The sequence below is a fragment of the Corvus brachyrhynchos genome, unplaced genomic scaffold (genome assembly GCF_000691975.1).
Source record: "Corvus brachyrhynchos isolate BGI_N302 unplaced genomic scaffold, ASM69197v1 scaffold62, whole genome shotgun sequence".
Lineage (NCBI taxonomy): Eukaryota > Metazoa > Chordata > Aves > Passeriformes > Corvidae > Corvus > Corvus brachyrhynchos.
The window spans coordinates 1,701,146-1,721,124 of NW_008236629.1; the positions used below are offsets into that span (position 1 = coordinate 1,701,146).

Sequence of the window (19,979 nt, forward strand, 5' to 3'; positions counted from 1 at the left end):
AGTGAAAGAGTAGCAGTGAGACTTACCCAAAATAATCATCAGGAACCACTAGCCTAGCAGGTAGAGCTTCGGCCTGGGACTCAGGAAATGGGAACTTTATTCTTATAGTCTCCCCTGTGGACAAGCTGGGTTACCTTGGTTGGGGCAATTCAATGTTTTGTGCCTCAGCTTCTGTTTCTGTGACATTATCCTCTTTTTAAAGTGTTCTGATGTCAAAAGAGGAAAAGCCATATTTAAGAAGGAATAGTTATTATAATCTATCTACTCAGAATTAAGGCACCAGAGGAGAGAAGCATCTCTGCATTATTTAAAAGATGCCATACTTCCTTGTCTGCAGAAGAACACAATGCCCCCGTAGGAATCCCTTTTCTTTTGTACTTTAAAGCAGAGGATTATTATGGAAAATTATTAAGCACCCACACAGTTAAAATGACAGAGCATTTTCATTACTGATTGGCAACTCCTCTGCTGCCCTAGTTTAGGTCCCACATGTCTTCATGCATTCAAATCAGTAAAAACAAAACAAAGGCTAAACTTGCTTGACATTTGCAGCCAAAACCTAAAATCTTGTCAGAATATTAAAAATCTCCCAATTCTTGGCCTCGCTTCTAAATACAAAAAAAGTAAAAACGCAGTCTGCTAGACTTAAAGGACTTAAAAGACTCCAGACCATGGAGTACTGGAACAATATTGAATTGAAACTCTGAAACTCCACTTACAAAGTCTCAATTCCTTCAAGACCTGAAGACAGAACTCCCCCCCAAGACTGCATAGTATCTGGATTATCAGGTGGTCTACAGGCAAAGCAGCCTGGAAATAGATGAGGAAGTTGGAAATGAACTGAGGGCCAACACAGGAATTGGACTTACACTCCACCCCCTCCCAACCTGCACAGACTCATCTGGAAATGAGACAAAATCCAACATGTCACAAAATCAAAATGCCAGAGAAAAGTTTGCAAAATAAATGTCACCCCTGCATTTTCTCACCCCTCAGCCAGCTTTTATTCAGGAATGACTACTTTGTTGCTCTTGTTTCCAATGAAGCTGAAGAATGTGTTCTCCCAATACTCTAAATTTATGCTTCCTCACTCTCCCACAAGGAAACACGTGGTTCATCCAGGCCACGATTCAAATATAGAGACTATTTTCACTGCTGAATATTTTCAGTCACATACTCTATTTTGATGTTTTACAGAGGCACTGATGAGTAAAAACTGCTGCTGCATTAAAAACAGATGAATGCTGAGACAACTAACTGATGAACCTGAATGAAATGCCCAAATAGCTCAAGAATGTGCCTGACTTCAGTCGTTTAACATCTAAATGGGTTACAAAATAACAATGGCTTTACACATGCAGTTTCTCCAAATTAACTTCAAAGGCACATACGATACAGACCTACATCTTCAGTTATATTCAGTTATATTTCCATAAAACCAAAGCATTTAAATTCAAGACTATTATTCTTTCTAACATGGAGCAAAACACGCAAGATTAGCATTTACTGGGAAATAAGAACAGCACAAAAGCTAAAGGAAAAGAACAAAGTATGTACTATCTCTCCTTTGCACGTGCATCAAGATACTGATACGTAAAAAGTTAAAGTGGCCAATTATTTTTGTGTCAGCTGGAGTTGTCAGCAAATTCCATGCAAGCGCCACTTTTCTACTGTGCACATTTTGAACCACAATCAAAACCACACAAGTGATTCTCTATCCCAGGCTGTATCCATTCCAAACCTTTGAAATTTTCAGCTAGTAGTAAATGGCATAAGCAGGACTCAAATAAAAAATACTGGAGTCCTTTTCAAGAAAATATCTAGCTAGAAGAAAAAGCATAAAACTTACCTTGCACCATAAAAATATCAACATTGCTCAGAGTGACCAAGATCTGTCATCATCTTGATTTCTAACAAAGGGAAAAAGGAACTGGAAGTCCCAAAATTACTTAAGTCTTGCTTAAATCAGATACAGAGTTCATGGAATGAAATGGAAAAAATAGTAAGTATTTGGTTAAATGCTGGACTAGATCAGAGGCCTGATCAAAATATTTCTGAGTCTGCAAGGTGAGGACAGATGTTGCTGTTTCAGCTGGAGAGAGAACTGGAAATGTCAAGATGTGCTATGAGTGAGAAAAAACCAAAACATTGCAAGTCAACAATTCACATTATTATAAATAAACAGTGGAAGAGGGGGACCAATATCATCCATGAAATAGAATAGTTTGTCTCTCATCTCACTCCCACCACACTGGCAGGCTGGAATGCTGTTACGCCATGAGATTATTCCATCTTCAGGAGCTGTATTTTAGCTGTCTGCCCCCTCCTTTTCCCTATGTTTTAGCTGACTGTATCAGGCTCTCTATTGCCATTCATTTAAATATTTTTCCATGGTCACCATTCTCTTGTACATTCAACTGCTCTCCTTCATCAGTTTTCCATCCTCATCTCTAACTCTCACATCTCTAAGACTCAAAACACGCCATAAAAAGCACAATCAAATCACCTTCTCCCTCCCGCTCTCCCCACAATTTCTCTTTGCTCAAAATATGTAGCTGAACAAAAGCTCCTGCCAAGCATTTAGAAGTGACCTTTGTGGTGACTGCAGATGGCAAGACTAGTTAGACACCAAAAGGATGGCCAAGATGCAGATAGAGAAGTCAGTGTCATGTAAGAAGTGGTGACTGGGCAAACCATCTTTCATCTTTCAAATGAACATACTCAAATACAGGGCCTGGCACGCTGAGCACAAAAGCATCAGGTCACTCAGAATGCCACACCGAGTCAAATAACACCAGTGACCACCAAGTGGCCCAAAAAAATCCCCCAGGAGACAGAAACTTCTGACACAATACACACATCATCCTACCAACATTCTTCAAAATGGAACAGGAGTGTGTTGCACAGGTGCACGTGGAGGTTGCATGAGTAACAACTGCAGATCTCTTAGGACTTCAAATAACAGAAAGGCACACAATAGCTTTCTTCTCCTCCTCCCCCTCCTCCACCCAAGGGCCTGAAAATTCTCTGGACTTAAGGTCAACAGTTCACAACTTGTTCTCCCTCATTAATGTCAGCTCACTACTGGCAGGTTTGCTTAACTTCAGAAAATGGGAGGGGAGAGCAGCTGCACAGACATTTGCTTAACTTGTTCCAGTGTCTTTTTGTAAATATATAGATATATATTAGAAACTTTATTTCCATTTGAACCTGAAAGCAGAATGCTTATGTAACAGGCTTCTTGCTTTGCTTATCACAGAAGACCTGTTAAAGAACTCTATGAACCACAGCACTGGGTCTGCATTTTGCTTTGCAGAGACTGACCTTCTCCATCAGGATGGCAACAGGCAACAGTCATAAGCTCTGAACACCAGCATGGAAAGGTGTTTTCTTCCACTTTTCACTGTGTGCTCCCTTCCTCACAGAGAAAGCCATAGCTGATTTTGTACAGTGCTTTATTCTGCAAACAAAGCCACCGGCATACAAAACAGGGCATTCTCTTCTGAAAGAATGAGCAGCAACTTGGTTAAGACATTCAGCCACGTACCTTCTACAATGAATTCTATTCATTCTCTGCACTACAGCAGCACCTAGAAGCCCTGACTGACGACAAAGCACTCACTACGTCAAGACAAGTTATTACTTCCCAAAGTTTTCAAGCTATGTAGGCACAACAAAGGAGAGAAAAATGCAGTTCTTGCCTTTCAAAGATGAAGATCAGATGCAGATATGAAACACCAGATCAGGACCAGGAACGAACTGACGTACTCCTTTCTTTCCTCACCATATCACCCCAAATCATTCTTTGTGTTCCAAAAGTGTGTTCGTGTTACAGGCATGAAAAAATAGAAAAACATTTCAAATATCTAATTCACATTTATTTGTTACATAACTTGTTGGACTCCTCTGCAATGAACTGCAGCAACAGCACACGCAGTCAAAACATGTCCAGTCCAGTAAACCTCATGTAAGGCACATATTGGCTGTGATTAATCAAGGAACAGACTTATTTAGAGGAGATAATTACTGAAACAAGAGAACATATTTATTTGGTACACAGATTTTGCAGAAATCCAAAGCAGAAACCTTAGACAGGACTGTCAAAGAAAGCATGAGAAACTGTTCAGTTCATATAATAGAGAAGCTTTGGTATCCAGAAAGTGGCATTGAGAACAGCCAATAAATAGCAACTTAGATAATTAAAAGTGCAAGAGGTCGCAGCTTGGAACAGTATATTGCCATGGATTAAACAAAAACCCACTTTACAATAGAAATCTCAATTCTACACTTTTTGCAGAGGTCCCATTTGATTATTCTTTTGGTATCTGTAATAGTTAAAATCAGCTTCATAGTCTGCTCAAGTTTCTCATCCATTGAATAGAAAAATAAAACACTTTTGAAAATGAAGCCGAGAACTATAACTGCTGTAAAACCAAGGGTGAAAAAACCCCTGCAGCCCATATTATCACCTTAATTCCTTCCCTTTCATGTGTAAGCTGATACATCATTAGAAAGTCTTCCTGTCCTATTTCCTAAGAGCCTTCCTCTGAGCATTTTGTAATTCTGTAAGGCCTCTTTCCTGGCAAGCCTGCTTTAAAAATTAAACCCCTGTTTAGCAACAGTAGGTCTCATTAAAAGGGGCATTTACCACACAGTAGAATTCTCTATATTTAGAACTTGAAATACATTGAATACCACAGCAAATATAAGTATTGTGGGTGGTAAACATCCAGTTTAACGACATCCACTGTATTTGTGTGGAAAAAAACAGTTTTATAAATAGCTTCCAAAATCTTGCTCAACACAGGCAGCTAATAATATCCAAAGACATCTCATTTTACACTTTTTCCTTTCTCCTACTAAAACAAGTGATAGGCCTATGTTCTCTGTCAAGCCCCCACCTGGAACAAGTACTGTGGGCATGCTGTGAACAGCAACTCAGCTGGGCTGCAAAACAGAAGTGAGAACTAACCTGAAATTATCAGGAGCATTTTGGTCTGCCTTTTAGGCTGGAGAACTTGTAAAATCTTTCTGGTTAGATTTTGATGTCTTCCTATTCCAAGGCAGCTGGAAACACAGGAGCTGCACTGGATCAAGCTGTCCTCAACAGCTACAACTGACTTATGCGCTTTGATAAGAACTTTTTGATTGTTTCCAATAGCTCTTAGAAGTTTTCCTTCTCTAAACAGTAGCTTCAGAAACTTCAGATTTGGTTTGCAAGTTAATGACAATTCATGCAGATCTGCATCCCTGTAAATCTATAATAAACTGATGTCCGGCACAGAACGTAATCCATGAGAAATACTGCTCCTTTCACAGTTTAATCAAGATAAAGCTAGTTCAAAAGGGCCTCATTTTCCCCTTTTGCCAGCCTTCTAAATGATATTGCTTTCTTTTTCTTTTAATCCTAATCTTCTGCTTAAAATGTGTGTATGCATCTAGTCATGTTCACTTTGTGAAACAAACGATTTTCTGAGCTGCTGGGAGCTCACAACTCCAGTAGAAGTTGGCAGGTGCAACACATCATGATGTAAAGACACAATAACAAAAGACCACCTTCTCAGACCACTTCTTCAGACCGAACTTATACACCATTAAGCCATTAATCAGTCGGTTTCTTCCTCAAAGACTTCTCAGAAGAACAAGAAAATGTAAATCTGTCTTCAGTTGTATTGCATCAAGGCAGAATTGTATGTCTGTAATTCTATCTGTGGGTAAGAAAGTCGATTCCTGTGGCGAGAGCAAAGGAAACAATTTTGAAGATATTACAGCTTTTTATGCACAGTTGTTCCTTTTGGATTTAGGAAAAACATCTGCACTTTCCAACTACCGTGTTAATCATGGGCAGTTCTCTTGTAGCGCTTCTGAGCTACACAATCCAAAGATGTCCACCCACATCCATGATGTTATGATTCCAGGTGTGCTGGGCCTACTGTGGAGTTTGACAGAGAGCCATGGAGTGTCCTGCCCCACATCCAATCAAGATCTGTTTTGCACAGCCAAGAGCTCTGACTGGCTTTGGGACACGAACGTTTGCTTCTGTTCCATCACCACACATCCCGTGTTCGTTCCATCCCCAAGAGAAGCACTGGCCACCTGAAAGAGAGGACAGAAAATACAGGATAAAGACCACAAAACCACAACAGCTTCAGTTAGTTTTAAGGAGCAGATTTGTCAAGTCATCTCCTATTTAGGTTCTAAGAAATTCTGCTAAGGTAGGAAAAATGTTCTGGTTCTCTTGAAGATGTAAATAAACCCAAATGAATGATTCTCCATCCTGTTCCATATTGTTAGCAACAGAAGCGATCAAAATAACAAAGACATTTGAAAATCACTCAGTAAGTACATAGTTCAGTATTTATGCAGAGCCCACAGAAATCTCTCTGCATTTTAAGATCCCTCCCTGAAATGATGTGGAATCCCTGTCTTTCAAGTTTCCCGTAGTAAGCAGAAGTGTGATAAATCAAGAGCAGTGACTTTAATCATTCACAGCATGATCTACAGGGTTGGGGAACACAGAGTCACAGTTCAGCCAAATTGCATTTCATTCCTAGCTTCAAGTTCACATGTCACCTTTTTCCTTTAAATCCTTTAAGTCTTCAACAGCCTGCCTTATTCTTAACCATCCTACCTCTTCTGCTAGCTTTGACATCATTTCACTGCTTTTATTATTCTTATTTTCCCTCATTATTATTTATTTTTGTAAGATCTACTCTTTTATATCCCAAATAACGATTCATGTATTATTATTACCCCATAGTACTCTTTTTGGAAGCACAGTATGCAAATCTTATTCTATAAATGGCTGGCATAATAAAAAATCCACCAAAACCTCCTTATTCTGAACTACAAGTGCTATTTCTTCCCTATTTTCTATTCTTTATTTGGCTGCCAGAGACTGTGTCTGTGACTTACTGTACTAAAAAAGAAAGCCATCCTGCCATATTATCATGTTTGTGATGCCACTGTTATTTTTGAAAAGCAGCAGGTATTAACAGCATGAAGTAGCATTCTGGATTCCAAATAATGAGAAGAAAAGTGCCAAAATTCACAAAATCTAATCCCAGTCACAATTTTAGTTTTCAAAATTCAGAAACAATTTATTGCAAATTATTAGTACATTGAAGTTCCCCTCTTCTGCAATGCAGTATAAACATTACTGAGGCCAGATGTAACTAAACAATGGCATTTCATTTTCCTGACAATCTTTAAGGCAATGGAACACAACAGAGCACCACCAGAACATCACAGCAGCCAAGGCACACCTCACCTGAAACAGCAGCTCTGTTACTCTTATCTCAGGAGGCACCAGATGTTCTCGTGACTGTGCGTGTGCAATACTGACAGCCCAAGCTACATCCCAAATGCACGCACATGTGCTGCCAAAAAGTGCCAAAAACTGCACGTGCAACATAGCCCATTTAAATATCAACAGATCGCCCTACTGGTTAATGGGATTTTTCTTTTTGGTAAGGTTCCAGGTAAAAATGTTTATGTAAATATTAAAAAGCAGAAAAAAGACACCCCAAGCCCATACCAGAGACACATCACAGACTAATTAATTATTCAAGGAAGCTGCACCTAAGAAAAGACATTTTTTTGCACAGTTAATATGTGAACCCAGCTTATGAGTTTAATGAAAAGAGAATATAACATGCCCTAACACTAGGTAAGATGACTTTGGCAACTTTTTGTTCCTAGACACCAGCAATTGCTATAACAACTTACATGCTTCTGTGAAGACTCACTATATCTGTTAAAACGGTTTCTTATTGCTTTTTTTATCCTGTCCCATCAGGACAAGAGAGAGGAAACCAGAAATCTTCTGGTCACTTTGTATTACAAACTCAGTGGAACACTAATGGTATAATAAATAGTCAAAGAAACAGTGCATTAGGATATTAACCTCTCAAATTGATACACATATCTAGTGAAAACATCTTTTGAAAATACATAATAGAAAAATTTACAACCTAAGAACCCCCCAGAGAAGAACACCTTCCCTAAAATAAGGATTGTGGAGTCTTTTCCAGCCTTTACTTCTCCAAGCATGTAGAAAGGCCACCAAAATAGATTTTTCTATGTGATTCCAGTGATCTCTAAGGTTACTGAAATGGGACAAGAGTGAAAACTGGCAAAAGAAAAGTAGAAAGTAAGTATGATTTATGAATGGTCTTATACAAAAACACCTTGTACATCCATGGAGAGCTGACAGAAATCTGAAGAGATGAAAGGGCAGCTGATGGATATGGAATTACAGGCCACAAAAATGTTTCTCATCACCATCAAGTCAGAATCAGGAAAGCTAAAAGGCAGAGAATTTTTACTGTGAAAATGAAAAGTGTACAGCACCACATCTGCCTGTAGAAGATTCAGTGAAAGGTTTGTACATAGAAATCGCCAAATGCTTGACTTGTGTCAGAGAAAGCAGAATTTGCAGAAAACACACCAAGCCTGGTTTTTTGGCAGTAATATATTAACAAAACTTGGAGGAGAGCTGGGTAAAATGAATGTGGTGAAAGTGACCAGGAGGGAACAAGCAGCTATGTGAATCACTGGCACAGAAGTCAAAGTCAGTGAAGATCAAAGGTAATGAAGCATCTATTTGAAAAATTACACACGTTACATCTGCAGAGTTAAAGGCAGACCCTACAAAGAACTAATGGCTAGCCTCTGGACAAAGGGCACCATTTCATGGTTTTTTCCTTCTCCCACATTCCCCTCCCCCCCCCTTTTTTTTTTTTTGCTTGTTTTCTTTCTGATTGCTTCTATTCCCAGTTTATTGCTGATAAAAACACAGAACCAGCAGCCCTACATGCCTTCACAAGAAAATTCAGTTTCCACGTCTGTGCCAGACCTTCCCAGGATGAAAGAGCATTGTCTCCCCCACTCCCCCCCCCCCCCCTTTTTTTTTTTTTGCTTGTTTTCTTTCTGATTGCTTCTATTCCCAGTTTATTGCTGATAAAAACACAGAACCAGCAGCCCTACATGCCTTCACAAGAAAATTCAGTTTCCACGTCTGTGCCAGACCTTCCCAGGATGAAAGAGCATTAGAATGATGTCTATTAACACAGCTACAAATTGCTTCTAACAAAATTTAGAAAAAGCATTCTTGCATGTTCTCAAAGCAAATGGTTTGTGTTTGGTGAGGTGAGGGAAGGTTACTCCTTCTTACTGGTTAAGTGAAACCACGTAAGATGTTGCATTTACCTTCTCCCTTTCAAAACGTAAGTACTCAAAGTACAAATCAAACCCACAGAACTCACATGGCAACACAGCATAATCCCAAGGGAATTTCAGTTACGTTCACAGTCACACTAATCAAAGTTTAGAGTAATGCTATGCAGGACTTTTCCAAAAACATTAAATATGTAAGACATAGGGACAACAAAATCCTTAACAAATCTATTTTGGTCAAACAACATAAGAAGGGGCTACTGCCCTTCTTCTGTCTGCAATAATTATCCAGGCTTTTTTCAAGGTAACTGAAGACAACAGCAATCTACAGGTTCATTAAACTGGAGAAAAGTATTTCTAGGTAAAATAAAGCTGCAGCATACTGGACAGGATTCTGGAGAAAGAAGAGAATTTAGAGTCGCTCCTTATTGCTGAGTGCAATCTTCAGATGGAAGAATCGATGTTAGCAAATAAGATGCTCTGGGTGAGATTCACTGCACTTAACTTCAGCCACCTAAAAATTCAAGCAACTTAGCCATAGATCATTATCCTCTGTATCCTCAAGAGCCAATGGAGACATCTGCATCTCTCCACCAGACAGAGAGATTCATCTTCTCCAAACACTGGTGTGAAAAGCAAGTCTGTCTCACTTTGGTGACAATAAAGGGAGACCAAGTGATTGCCCTAGCCTTGGCATATCAGTTTTATGCAGCTGAAGAGAGGTTATATTAAATCACATCTTTACAGCTGGTCTGAAGGCAAAGCAAGGAAAACTAGAAACAAGGAAGCTGCAAATATCACTGCAGCCTAGCTTCAGGCTACAAACAGTCTGCTTCTAAACCAGCCTGCGCCCTGGAGGCTTATCACTGAAATCTTTAGAAACTCCTCTTTTCTGTTTCTCCTCTCCCATTCTTTCAACCAGCAAACAAACAGAAGTTGGCCTTAAAGACAAGCCAAGTATCTTGAAGCCAAGCTATTCAAGAGACAGCTTCACATTTTAGGGAAATGTTAAAATGTTTTAGAACAGCTCTATTATATTGGCTTGGTGCTCTTACCAATACTCCACAATACTTCAAATTATTACTTCTTTTTGACCTTAAATTGGTGCTACTCTACTCTTTTGTTATAGACAAAGTTACAGTAGGCAGGAGATCAGCTCAGAAAAAGTCACAAGTCTTTAAACAGCATCAGGGCTGGACCACAAACAAAATTCAGGTGTCTCAGCCACCCTCCCTTGATTACATGAAAGCCTTCTAAACCTCAAAAGGAACAGTGTCACATTACACAGAAGGAGATTTTGTCTATACTTCTCCCAGGAAGTTGCAAAACACAAATGAATAAGTTTTCCTGTTTTTTCAGGCCATCTGGTGGTTCAGGGTGTCACATAAAATAAAAGGCAGTAAGCATCCCTCTAAACTTTTGTATTTTTATTAGCAACAAGCCTGCCATTAGTGCAAAAGATCTGCAATTTTAAATTGTAAGAAACAGGATTGATATAAATTGTTTTCTGCAGAAAAACATGGAAATGTGTTAGTAACTAAAAGGGAAGTCTAGGCATTGTGCAAAATCTCATTAAAGGCAAAGCTTGGAATGTATGATGACACCATCTCAAGACACTGTGGTACCTCCAAAACTAGGAAAGATCTGTGTGACCCACATTTAGTTTTTCTTACGGAGCCACATTTTCAAGGAGCAAGCTGTCGTGTGCTCCAGGCAGCCCACCCAATTGCTGTTCAACCCTCAGCAATGTGTGCCTGGCTTGCAAGTGAGTAAGCTGGATAAAAATCAGACAAATTGCAGTGCTAACACAATATACAGGTAAGAAACACCACACATTTTTGATACTAAGTACAAAGCCACGGTGCTAAAGGCATGCTGATTTCAAAGTCAGCCTCCAGTCAACAACCTGCCCTCGCTCCACCTTTACATCATTAGTAGCTCTCCTCAGGCTGTGGACCTAAACCACTCGGTCCCTTCCTCAGCAGTGGTTTTACACAAGTGAAAAGTCAGCTGGCTTCAGGTCATGCCTCTGTGGTTCACCCTGGTGCCTGGAAAGAACAACTTCCAGTGTCCTCAACCAATTCATCATAACAAAGGAACAAAGCCTACACTATGAGGACATCTCTGACTTGGTGCTCTAAACTAGTATCTTATGTGAACTATTATTTTTTCCCAGCAGAAGCACTGTTTGTTAGTAGGACCATCTCTCTGGCTAGGTTTGTATCTTGTGTAATACAGCAGGGACTTCAAACTGGGTCAGGGCCTCAAGGCCAACTGCCAGAATATCCAATTACAATCCATAACCACCTATTGAAGAGAGTCAGAAAATCAAATGGAGAATACAATATGCCTGGTATGGGCTTAGGCATGTGCAGTACTGCAAAATGCAGCAATAAGGCTACACATCTCCTTTGCAATTAATTTCAGTTGGGAAAGTCTAATTTCTAGTTCGTGCCTCAATATCAGTGTCTATCCCACAAACTGCAAACACAAGACAGTACAAAGCACATCTAATCTTTTCTGTTCTCATTTCCACAGTATATAAGCAGCCAAGAGTTACAAAATGGGAAGGGGAAGGAATCATGTTTATGATAAGATCATTTCTAAGGGCAATGTAGCACATCTGCCACAGCCTGAAAACTGTACCTGGAGAAGGAGCCCCACACACAGCAATGCAGAGAAGTGGGGAAATACACAGTAAGATGTTACTTAGCAAAAAAAGCCGTAGCAGATCCATGCAAACATGCTGTGCATTTTCCTGTGCACTGTTTTTAGCACCAGGCAAATAACTGAGCCCACCCCTAGAGGAAGTGCTATCTTGCCAAATTACAATGACAATAGAAATTTCATTCTGTTCTCACAGGGCACTTCAAAGCAGGAGCTGAATGGTTCACTGCACAAATTAGTATGTATCTATTTGAAAGAATCACTCCACATTACATCAAATAAACAGTTTAGGTTACCACTCAGGCTAGTTTATGATAGAATTTATTTTTTCCTTCTCAGTTATGCATTGTCATTTTGAAGCAAAAAAAAAAAAAAAAAAAAAGGAGGAAGAAATTCAGAAAACTGTATGCTAGGATTTAAAAACAACAGACTTGCAACTCCAGATTTCTTGGCTGCCCCACCCTTGTAGTTTTTGTGGTGGAACTGAAGCCCTGTAAGATGGAGATGGTTGCTTTGCTGTGTGTAGGTAGCAAGGACAGAAATCTACTGCAAGGATTATCTGTTCACATTTCTGTTTCCATGGGGAAACATGAATGGTACTATGTCTAAAGCTCACAGGTGCTGCACAAGTTTTTTCTTTTGGTTTGACTCAAAACTGTCAATTCCTTCCCAACAGGAAAGCATCTCCAACTCAACACAGAACAAAACCTGGGCTCACGACTTTGTGCAAGACTGAACGTAACTGGTCCACTGACAATACATGAGGATTATATCATACACGAAGCAGCTGCAGTGCAGAGAGGATTAAGCATTAAAGATGCTTTTTTTTACACCTGTAGAAGACAAGAAAATCTTTGAATTTTGCTCGCTTAAGTACAGGACAAAAACAACTGACAGAAATTAATTAATGGAGAGATTTGTCTTGAGGCTCTGACCGTGGCACTAATGTCTGTTCCATCAGGATATCAGACATGGCAGAGAGTGACATTCATTCAGAACTTACATCCCTGCCTCTCCCAGTGACAGGCATTCAATATGTCACAGTGCTTTAACTTTGTATGACCAGAACTAGACAATCACAATCTCATCACAGAGCCAGAGACTGCAGTCTCATGACCCTCTGTACTATGTGAAACAGAACATGCAGAAAATACCTTACACCTATATGCTTAGTAAGAGGTCATCCACTCAAGGCAGAATGTCAGAGCTCATCTAGAAGAGTGCGAGTCATTCAAGTGTCCCATGGGACCATACGGTGCCGTGGCCATTTGTGCCCATGAGTTCCGGGCAGTAAAGCATTACCATTTCAAATTTGCACGCACTTCAAACTGACGTAAGTGATGACACAAAGAAAAGGAGGGGACAGCTGTGATTCATCTGACCTACAACATTACCTCCAAGACCTAGAACTGAAGGGCATCTTCAGCACAGGCTTAGGAAAAGTCATAGATGAAAGCAGAAGCAAGAATCTGAGAGCCCCCTCAAGCTGCATTCCAGTCCTACATGTAGCTTTCACAGCACTAAGCAAATCAGAGAGCAGGAGAAAGGACAGTCAGCAAGATGAGCGGGTGCATGGAGGTGAAATGGTGCTTCCTCCTACTTTGCTGGCTGAAGTCAGAAACAAGAGACCCCACTGGGCTCTCAGGATCTCTCTCATCAAGGAAGACCAGCTGGGTTGGAAAAGGATATTTTGGAAATGCTTTGGTGCTTAACATATTTCATAAGGCAACCCTTTGCAGAATACGGGCCTATTTACAAGCATGAGCTTTACGGCGATCACACAGACCAGGCTACAGATGACTGCCAGTCCTTGGCACCTTATAAAAAACACTTATGATATAGCAAAAGCTGAAGAGATAGTCCAAATGGTCACATTAACCTGCAGTTTCTTCTCTTCTGACTGCTGTTCTCTTCCTCTGAAGGGCTGTTTGCACTGAACACAAGTGAGCGTTCTGGGATTTATCTCTGAAGGTGTCCTTTTCTGCAGAATACAATTCTCCAACTCAGAACCAAGAATTGAAATGTGTAAACCTTCCACATGGACATCTTGTGTAAAATAGCTTTGTGTTAAAATGGGCTTTAGTTTGAACTTTTCCCCTTTCATTTTCCTTTAGCAATTGCAAGGCTGCATTTTGGTCAAGTTTCAAGACACATGACATGAATGTGCATTACTGTTGAGTGAAGTCTAAAAAAAATGCTTGTTGATATTAAACAAGTGAGGGCTTTTTTCCCCCATGCTTAACAAGTAATCTGAGATCAATTCCAGCAGTCATAAGCTAAAGTGTTAGAAATGCAAAGAGAAAAATCAAGGAAACAAGTGGTGACTGAGTTTCCATCTTACTGATTGAACTGGTAGATTTTCTCACAGCTACGCAAACATCGCCACACAACAAAAGCAGTTGCAGCTCAGCAGTGATGGTATTAGGATGCCTTATTTTGCAAAGTTCCAAGCTGTAATCTTGGTGTATGACAATGGTTCAGATGATGGCACCCCTGCAAGTGTCACAGTGCAGCCGTAACAGTGACAGCACTGTAATACACGTGCGCTGCAAGAGCTTTAAAATACCTAGCCTGATGCAAGCTATAGCATAGCTGTAAGTCAGAGAGAGTTCGGGGTGAACTAACCCTCCTTTCTGGGCAGGATTTGTGGATTACAAGTTTCCTCTGTGCTGCAACTGTTGTACTTGAGTTAACCCACTTGTACCCAGTTTAAGTGTGCCTACACCACACTGTACTGTAGTGCAAGCGCACGTCCAATAAAACTCCTGTGGGTCATGTGCCTTGTCTTGTCTGTCTGTCTCAGTCTGTGCCTATTGTTACAGAGACTTTTATACTCATCACTGTGACTCTAGATCTACTCAGATAAAACAAGGGCTGGGTCATTTGAGCACCTGGGAAAAGAGTAAAAAGTGAACACCTTGGTAACATCCCCACGTTAACACTGACGCCACTCACAGCCACCATTCCCCTCTGTCTCACACAATATAGTTCTGTGAACTAATAGGACCCTTTCAAAGAAGAAAACAGACAGCTGACAGAGCTGTGACAAAAGATGAAAGCAAGCAATAAAAAAAATAGGAAAAAAAATTCCCATGATTCAGACTTCAAACACAAACCATAGAGAGGTTTACATCAAGTGTGTGCACCAAAGGCAAGTCACATTTTCTCAGAAGGGCTGATGAAACACAGTGCTCTTACCCAAGGTAGGCTGTGCAGGGCTGGGCTGGTGTTAACTTTTAATTGCAAGTGAAACTGTTGAATACTGAAGAAAAACGATTCAAAAAAACCCACAACAAAACCCCAAACTGCAAAGTATTAACACCACAAACTGCACCCTCAGTCCCATCTACATGGCTAAGCCATTAGTCTGATCTCTGCAAAGCAGGACCCAAGTGGTCTAGCTCTTCCCAAGTGGTCCAACTCTTCCCATTTCTTAAGGGCTAGGAAAAGATCAGAAACTTCAGCCATATCACTCTGTCAAGAAACTTATGCAAAGTAATGAGACAAATAATGTGTACCAGATGGGACACACAAATTTTCTTCACAGGTAATAGCTAAGAAGACCAGGACTGTAGGAATAACAACTCTATTCTTTTAACTGTACTTTCAGAGCAAGAGTTCACTAAGTGTCATATTTCACTAAGTGTTCTGGAAAAAGTAAGCAAATGGTCAATATTTGCTACACAAGAAAGAGTGGGAGAACAGGCTTTGCCAGCTATAATTAAAACCAAGTATCATACCATAAGAATTAAAAACGGTGAGGAAGAGAATCAGAGCAGACAGCCTCAAAGAAAAGTGCCCATAAGGCAGGATTGGATCAGCTTCTCCAATCATCATTTCAAAACCATACATGACTGTTGAGTGAAGTCTAGGGGAATTGCTTGTTGATATTAAGCAAAGGAAGAGTTCTGCCATCAATATGTGTTAAAAGCCAAGGCGAGTTTGCTTAGATAGGAACAGTTTCTGACATCACTTCTGGTGGAGAACAGAGATTCTGGGCAAAACATAAAGCACAGCTTGCTAACTTTTACCTTTTTTTATCTGTATGGACAAATTTTACTCTATTCTCCTTTACTTTCATTCACTGAACTATTTCATTACAAAATCCGTAATTCTTGTTGGAAAACAAAGCTGTTAGATTTCAATACCAAGCTGGCAAAATACGAACACTTCAAGCAACACACAGGGCTAAAGACACCCCAGCCCTGAGTGGCACGGAGTAGATTATGGGTGTGCAAACACACCTTTTACACACTCAGGCCAGTTAGTCAGGAAATAACCCTGCTGCAGCACAGCTTCTTCACATTTCTGCCTTCACTCTCCTCTGTGGGTCAGATACCCAAAAATTTACTCTTCACATCCTTCTTGCCAAATCTTCCCCTAGAAGTGCACAAGGCAAGGAAAGAAATGCTGGCAGAATCTGGGATGCCACTGGGCGCCAAGTGACACCATTTTAATTGTTCTGACTGGGAAAGGCAAACAACATCACTGACAAAAAATGCTCAAGGTACATTTTGGGGACACCTCACCATTGTGCCTCCATCAGTGTAAGACCTAAATTCTGAACTGGGGGTAACAGAGGGAATATATCAAGTCAGTCCTTGGAAGAAGGCAAGTGAAAAACAGTGTTCTGAGATGAAAAATTCCTGCAATCAATGTTGTGAGATATTTTCACAAAGTTTCTGCTCTGCTACATTTTTTGGGTGCTGGCAAATTAGCTGTAGTGAAAACAGCATTCACGCATCAGTTGCAGGGATCTGAGGTTGGAAAGTAAAATCTCGCTTTGGCACACCAACAGGGAGAACAGCTGATGGGCAGAGGGATTCAGAGGCACCACGCCAGCTCCAGAAGGTCAGAGACCAGAATGGACAATGCAAGCTGGGTCCCTGAGATGCCATTCAGCACTATCCCATCTGATCCTCTGCATAACCTCAGGGAGAACAAGAAACTAGCTGGATTGAAGACAGGAATATCTGACACCATTTTGGAAGGATTGTATCTGCTAGAGACTTGGAATATCAAAGTATTCTTCAAAATAAAAAAAAACCAAACAAAACAAACACTTCTATCTCTGAAACAGCATTTGACCAAATTAAGAAGTCAAGAGCTTTTTTCTCCTCACTTTAGAGGAAACAGAACCATGGAAATACAGGGTCTCCATTTATTGGCCTCACTGTTCTTTCCTGTGTTGATGCAGAAAGCCAGTTTCTTTCATTTTATATTTGGCACTAGACTAATTACACAGCAGGAGCAGCTATAGAAAGCAGCCTAGAAAGAAAGGTAGACAGAAAAGAATTAGGTAGAATTTATGGCAAGATTTGGACCTATGACAAATATTTATCATTACTCACAAAGAAAAAGCAATAGCATGAAAAGCTTTTAAGTTATGTATGATAATGATACTGAGAAAATAGTGTAAAAGACCAAAACCCAATCAGCCCAAACTTCTGCTAAAACAGCAAGCTTCAGTATGCAGCAAGAAAAGCAATGGATGACATGGATGTGTGTCCACAGGACTGTGTATATAACATACAAACAAATGAACACTATACCAAGTAGTTCTCACTAACCTGCAACAGGAATATGAGAGAACCTCTATTTATTCCTTACACTGCTGGAAAATAGAACAACCAAATATGAAGACGACAAAGTCAACATTGAGATGTTTTCTTAAATGACTTTGAAATGTTTTTTTCCTCTGGTTTTGTAATAACTTAAAGTCTGCTGAACACCAATCATGAAAATATTCCTTGTACAGTACAGCCAAGAGATCTTTACTCTTCAGGCTCACTTACTACAAGAACTGTAGTTCTGTTCATGGGTGAACCAAAATGCCATTCTCTTGATGCTGGAAAATGAACTCCATCTCAGCCAGACCCAGAATGGAGGCTTCTTAAATCTATTCAGGAATAGATGAAGCAAGAATAAGAATTTTAAGCATCAAATCAACCTAGCAGAAGTGATTAATGTTCCAAATTCATCTAAAGATTTAAAAACGCCTGCATGCCCTAAATAAGAACCGTTTCATTTTTCTTTACATTTTCTTTTTTTTTTCCTTGGGGGCTGGAGTGGGGAGGAGGTGCTTATCAGCATTTTAAAGCTCTGTAATAATTATTGACACAGAAAGGTTAAAAATAAAGACCATAATCTTTACTTTAAAATACTACAAAGGATACAAGAACCATCCAGGTCAAAGTATTTCAAGATGACCACAGCTACCCATGTGTCTTTTTTTTTTTTTTGTCCAAAAAACCACAATTAAAAAGGATTACAACACCAGTGGCAATACTACACTAGACATTTGTGTTTCCAAAATATGTCTAAGTACATATACAGACGTATTCTACCTATAACTACAAATGGTTGCTTAACAGATTTCATGCTTTCAGACCTTGCATTTGTAGCACAACATGATTTCTATCTCTGCACACATCCCTGTGGAGATGCTCACCGTTGTTTTGGAGTACCTGAGTTTCAGGATGTGGGATTCAATTTGCCTAAGCCCAAAACATCCATGGTGTACGTACCTATGCATTCACGTAGCCATCCTTCACTGAGGAACCTAAATCATCTCACACTCAAGTGACAAACAGGCAGTTTCAGAGTGGGATTCATCTCACCCAAGACAAATATCTGAAGTCAAAAGAATCCTTCTACCACCCTTTAACCCATCTCTTCCTCTCCACTACCTACAGATATCTGACCAGCTCAGGCATAGTTTAAAGTTAAAGCAGACAGACCTTGCCCCAGCTGCCCAGCCTAATTTGCTTTACAAACTTGCTGTCAGGAGACATCAAGCTTTTTGAAAAATAAGATGCTTCCCAGGCAAAATCAGAAACCCACTGAGATTTCAACTGTCCCCTGAATCTTTAAACAATTTTGAACATACTCATGCAACCTGATCCTCCAAAATGTCATCTATGCACAGAAAGCTCAGAATATTGTGCACCTAACAAAACCTTCTATAGCAACATGATGAGCTCTGCATTAGGAGGCCTTTCAGTAAGCACCACGATGTGCCTTCCTAGTTTTACTGCATCTTTAGTACTTAGTTCATTCAAATATACACCAAAGGGACTTCCTAATCAACTACCTGATGGATTGTTACCAATTTCTGCATGAGAATGCCTATTATTATGGAGGAAAAACATCACAATGGAGTAATTTCTTAGGAAATGGGAATTATTCTTATGTTTAAGTAGTAGCTATTGTTTAGAACACTTTAAAGCACTGTGTTGAAATATGGTTTGAATAATTTCGGTTGCTCTGATATTCAACACCTTCTCTCCTAGCCAGCATGGCTTGCTGAAAGGTTGCTCATGGAACTGTTTACTTTCCAGCATGAAAGGTTATCCTTTTCAGAAATTTCTTAGGAAATCCTTCTAATTAATTAGTCTACAGTTCCCACAGCACTTTCTTTTTTTTTAATTAGGTGTTGTGGATTTTTTGGCTTGGTTGGGGTTTTTTTATTTGTTTTAGAAAGCTCCCGAAGCTCTCTCAGGCAGAAATATTTCTTGCTCTCTCTGCAAGAGATGCTTTTGCTACTGAGCAATTTTTTTTGCTCTCCAGGGGACAATTAAACAATGACAACATTGTATTCAGCCCAAAGCATAATTCTATTTCTGACGGTTTCATTTGACTAACATGATACTGACCACAACTTCCCCTCTGCAAGGCAATGTAAGTCAAGTTCAGCCTCCTGTCAGCATGCACTGGCTCGACCTAAGTCCCAGGAGGTGCAAGAACTACTTAGCTGGCAATGTGATTAGGTTACCAGTTCTCCTTCAGGCTGACTACATGGATGGATTCAAAGCTGCTTCTCCAACTGGTAACCAGCAAAGGTCTTAACAGGATTTAAGAAGCAAAGGCAAGCCTTGATGGGAAAGGCAAAGGGGACCAATTGCTTATCCTTGAAATGAGAAAAGAAGCCACGAGGAAAAAGGTTTGAGTGCAACTGAAAGCAAAACCCTGAGTCATGACTAATTCCTCCATTTCCAGCTGTTTCCGATACTGATGCTTTGCTCCTTTTAGCCATGTGACTTTAAACTTTCTCATTACAGAGGGAGAATTACCCTGCACAAAGCAAAATTATCATCCTCCTTCCTGAGCTCTGAGGGGCTCTGCTCAGACCTTCC

The 19,979-nt window shown here is 40.0% G+C and overlaps 1 protein-coding gene across 1 annotated transcript in view; it reads right to left on the reverse strand.

The window, feature by feature from the left end:
- Positions 1-3,438: 3,438 nt before the first annotated feature.
- The window catches only part of SERGEF (secretion regulating guanine nucleotide exchange factor), a gene marked incomplete at its 5' end in the record, with an annotated part of 142,691 nt that continues 126,150 nt past the window's right edge, over positions 3,439-19,979 (reverse strand). Inside the window, one exon of the mRNA XM_017726564.1 lies at positions 3,439-6,096. Coding sequence (XP_017582053.1) covers positions 5,930-6,096 — 167 coding nt within the window. The remainder of the gene's footprint in view (positions 6,097-19,979) is intronic.